At 56.4% G+C, this 4466-nt stretch overlaps 1 protein-coding gene across 1 annotated transcript; it reads right to left on the reverse strand.

The window, feature by feature from the left end:
- Window positions 1-1184: 1184 nt before the first annotated feature.
- LOC119274392 (beta-1,2-xylosyltransferase XYXT1-like) lies at window positions 1185-4450 on the reverse strand. The gene is made up of 6 exons (XM_037555087.1): window positions 4129-4450; window positions 3958-4026; window positions 3757-3846; window positions 3454-3612; window positions 3071-3313; window positions 1185-2522 (listed from the first exon to the last, which is right to left on the reverse strand). The coding sequence occupies exons 1-6, from the start codon at window positions 4298-4300 to the stop codon at window positions 1333-1335; spliced, it is 1923 nt and encodes a 640-aa protein (XP_037410984.1). The 5' UTR covers window positions 4301-4450; the 3' UTR covers window positions 1185-1332.
- Window positions 4451-4466: the final 16 nt, after the last annotated feature.

A 4466-nucleotide genomic window follows, 5' to 3' on the forward strand; every position in this document is an offset into this window, starting at 1 on the left:
ATATAACTTTGTAGACTTTTATATACTTCAAACAAAATTAATAGGCTGAGCACTACTACATTTGGCATTTGGCATTACATGCAGAGCATTTTTACACCGCGGATAGTTGCAGCGGCAGTGATCAATTCTCCCGAGTAGTGCTACCAGTAGCGTAATCACTGACCGCATGTGCGTTGCGTAAGCTGCAACCAAGGTGGAAACACGGCCCTTGGCTCGCGCCGTGCGGTGGGGTGCACGGAGGGATGGAAGGAGGTGAGCGTGTGCTCGGCCAGTCATCCACGATGCAGTCCAGTGACTAAAAATCACAGATGGATCTTTAAGCTGAGACGCCACGAGGCATGGGTGCACATGGAGAGATCCCCAGCATCGTTGCTGCGGCGGTGCTCCTCCGGATCCAACACACACAGCTCGATGAATCAATCATGGAGCCATGCACACGTTCGCAGCACGGAGGAGCCACACACTCGCTCCCCACTCCTGCTAGGCATCAAAATCACAAGAAAAATAAATAAATAAATGTGTCAAACTGGTAGGGGTCGTCGAACGGAAGTACTAAGTACTCCCTCGGTCCCAAAACAAATGTCTCAAGTTTAGTACTAAAGTTAGTATAAAGTTGAGACATTTATTTCAGGACAGAGGGAGTACATGAGAGTATATTATGCTAATAATGGCAGAATGTTAACGCTATTCTTCAGTTAGCCGTGCATAGCGCTCGTGATGGGGCGGCTAACCATCATTTGAATCTGCTAATTTAATCCCCGATCACTGAACCGACGAGCCATGCTCTCACGTCCGTCCTTTGGATACACGGTGATGCTCCTGCACAATGCTAAAAATAAACTGTGATTGTGCAGATTTGTCGGCACGGACTGCTGATGCCTCCCGAGGTAGTAGTACAGTACAGTAGGCTTTACTACTTATCTGCTTTTTTACCTGTATGTACAAAAAATCTTGGTAAAATACTCCAAAGTCACACTCCCTTGGCTAAAAGGAATTGAAGAGCTCTATCCCAGAGAGAGAGAGAGAGATTCGTCGCCGATTGACCTTTTTTTCCTCCCAAGAAAGAAAATACCAAAAAAAAAAACTGTCCAAGTTTGGCATCTTCTCTAGAACACGCCACAGTTGACCAATCAAGAAGACGTGGTGTCCAGTCGCAAGCGTGTAGTGGAAGCGGCCTCGGATCGTGTCATCTCTACACCAAAAGAAAATTTCTTGTTGTCGGCCGATCAAATCTCATCTCATCTCATCTGCTAAACTGCTACATACACTGGCATATATTTATAGATACATACTGCTACTGGTATATCGTATCATAATAACTACTGGATGGATTCAGTGCTGGAGCTTGTTCGCTCTGATGTGCGCGATGGCCTTCTTGAGCAGCGGCCGGAACCTCTTGAGGTCGAGCCGGACGTCCTGCTTGTCGAGGTACACCTGCTTGAGCGACTCCCACCCCTTGCTCTTCACGCCGTCCGGGTCGGTGAATATCGGGTGGTCCGCCGGGTACTGCTCCGTCAGCGTGCTCTCCGCCGGCGCGATCCGGTACTCGAGGTACTTCAGGCCCATGTCCCTGGACGGCGCCCGGAAGTAGCCGACCACGAACTCCAGCCCGCCCAGCGGCACCACCTGGATCACCACCCCGCCCGTGGGGAGGAACACCATGTTGGTGAGCCCGGCGCCGTGCACGCCCAGCATGACGTCGCAGGTGTTGGCCAGCTCCGCGAAGGGCGCCACCTCGTGCGTGCCCTCGGAGACCACCACCTCGAACCCCACCTTCTGCGCCGCCCGCACGATGTCGTCGGCGTTCACGAACCGCCGCGTGCTGGCGCGCGCGATTAGTAACAGTCGTGGCCTGGCCCCCGCGGCGGGCACGGCGAGGCCGCGCGGGAGGCCGTAGACGCCGCGCATGTGTTTTGTGAAGTCGACCATGGAGTAGCCGTTGGGCGCCCTGAGCGGGTCGATGCTGAAGTCGGCGTGGCAGGTGAGCCCCACCTGGACGTGGCGGAAGCAGCGGGTGCGGTTGTCGGCGGCGAGGTCGACGAGGTCGTAGTTGGAGAGGCTCTTGAAGACCGGGAGGAACTTGCCGATCCACCACATCTGCATGTCGGAGACGAGGAGCTGCACCTCCCCGCCGTACTGCTTCGCCGTGAGGAAGAGCGGCAGGATCACGTCGGTGTAGGCGTGGAAGTAGTTGCCCGTGTACCCGCGGTCCGAGAAGAGCAGCGCCGGCACCGAGTGCTTGATCGCGCACTCGCCCTCGCCGGCGCCGGCGCCGGGGAGCGTCATGGTGGAGCGCACGGTGATGTTGGTCACGTGGCGCATGGCGTTGGGGTCGACCTTGCGCGGGTACGGCCTGATGCGCCACTCCTCGGCTCGCGCCGCGCCGACCATGGTGACCGTGGCCTTGGCGCCGTGGACGCGCACGTCGCCGTCCAGCTCGCACCAGTCGATGCGCCGGTTCGACGTCATGTCGCACAGCGGCTTCCACTCCCGCCGGGGCGCCGTCGCCACCTCCTCCGGACCTGAATAATAATTCCACGCATTAAAAACACGTCGATCTTCAGCCAGTAGTTGGGCATGAATGATCGGAAAAATGATTGGCGCACAAAAGTGAAGCAGCGGCCAAAGAAAATCTTTTCTTGCGGGAGCTTAGCAGACAGGAACATTATTCGTGTAGGACCAAGCACTACTACTTACACTAGTCCACGAAATGAAATGATCAAAGCAAAGGAGGGGTCTAGAAAATGGGGCTTTCGCGTCGTCAGATGGAGGGGTCTAGAGGGGATGAGGCATTGCCCAAATTGCTCTCCTCACAAGAAAGCTGGGGAAGAGGACGCAATGGGTGAAAGCAGAGGAGTGGACCAGTGTAGCAAGGACATTGTTTCTTTGGGATAGGAAAAATGGAGCTCCAAGAAGATGAGTCTACATTTTACAGCAGGACGAGTGATTGATTGCTCAAACTGGTAGAACAAATTCCAGTGCTTGAGGTGTTCCTTTTTTACCATGCATGGAAATGGAAGAAAAATTACTGTTGTACTGTAGATGAGATGAGATGAGATGAGATGAGTACCTGGCTGCTGCTTGAGAGGCTCTGGGACGAGGGGAATCTGCTGGGCTGGAGGGGCCTTGGCCTCCTCATGCTTGGGAGCCTCTGGAATGGTAGTGGTAGGAGGAGTCTGCTGCACAGGAGCAGGAATCGTAGCCGGGTCGGATTGAACCACAGGCTGGGAGCCGCCATTGTTGCCGCTCTTGTTTGGAGAATTGGCGGCAGCGAGGGCATCCGGCACGAGCAGCTCCTGGTCCTCAAGAACACCTGACCAACCAAACACCACCGCAAAGCTCAGCTTGTCAAATCCAACAACTCACTCCCTTTTCCCCCAAGAACCAAAAAGATTATGCCAAGCCGCATCTTATCTACTAACTAATCGGTTGGTCGACTGGATCCTCGCTCACCTTGCTCTTCCTGCGTGCCGTTCGCCGACAGGGGAGGGAGAAGGGCGCCGGCGGCGTCGTCATCGTCCTTGGCGGCCTCCACGGCCGCAGCAGCATCGCCGTCCCTGGCAAAGGTGTCATCTTTCTTCGTGTCCGCCAGCGACGCGTCGTGGACCAAATCTAAAGAGAAAAGGAACGGGGAGATTAAAAAAAAATACACCAGTCAGTGTCACCGGATTGCGTGCGAACCAGTAGAAGCAGCGAGAGCTGGAGGCACCGCCATGGCCGGGCCGGGCGCATACGAAGTTGCTGGCTTGAGCTTACCTTTGTTGCCGGCGCCGTCGTCGCTGTCCGTGTCCAGCACCTCGGCCTTGCTCCCTTCCCTGGATAATGTCTGCTCCGGCACGCCCAAATCTGAAGACAAGAGGGGGGAACGAACACGGCGTCGTGAGTCAGTGAGTCAAACTCGTCGATTGGCAAGACATATTTGGCCGAAATGCTGGCGCGGGGGGGAGGATTAAGCACCTAATTGGCTCTTGGAGCCGGCGGCGGCGGCGGTCGCCGGCGAACCAATCCGGGTCTCCGAGGGGCTGACTGCACATATACACGCATCGAGATTGGTTAGAGGCGGGTAGAGCGACAAGAGGAGGCGAATGCAGATGCGCGGAGGGAGGGAGGAGGAGGGGGGTTGCTTACCGAGGGGCGCGATGTGGATGGCGTCGAACCTGGCGGTGGAGAAGTATGCGCAGGTGACGAGGAGGAAGCCGGCGACGAGGCCGATGCCGAAGTTGCGGGGCTCGACGGTGCGGGTGAAGGCCTTGAGCAGCCTGGCGGTGTCGTGGTGGTGGGCCGCCTTGCCGCCCTCCATGGCCGCCGGACGGGCGCCGCTCTCTCACTTGTGCTCTGCTCTCTGCCGCTGTTTCTCTCGCCCCCCTTGCTCTGTCTGACTCTCTGCTGGCGAGGGGGAGAGAGGCGTGTCGAGGGTGAGCGGAGCAGAGGCCGAAGCGCGTATATATCTCTGAGCTACTAATAGC

The sequence above is a fragment of the Triticum dicoccoides genome, chromosome 3B (genome assembly GCF_002162155.2).
Source record: "Triticum dicoccoides isolate Atlit2015 ecotype Zavitan chromosome 3B, WEW_v2.0, whole genome shotgun sequence".
NCBI lineage: Eukaryota > Viridiplantae > Streptophyta > Magnoliopsida > Poales > Poaceae > Triticum > Triticum dicoccoides.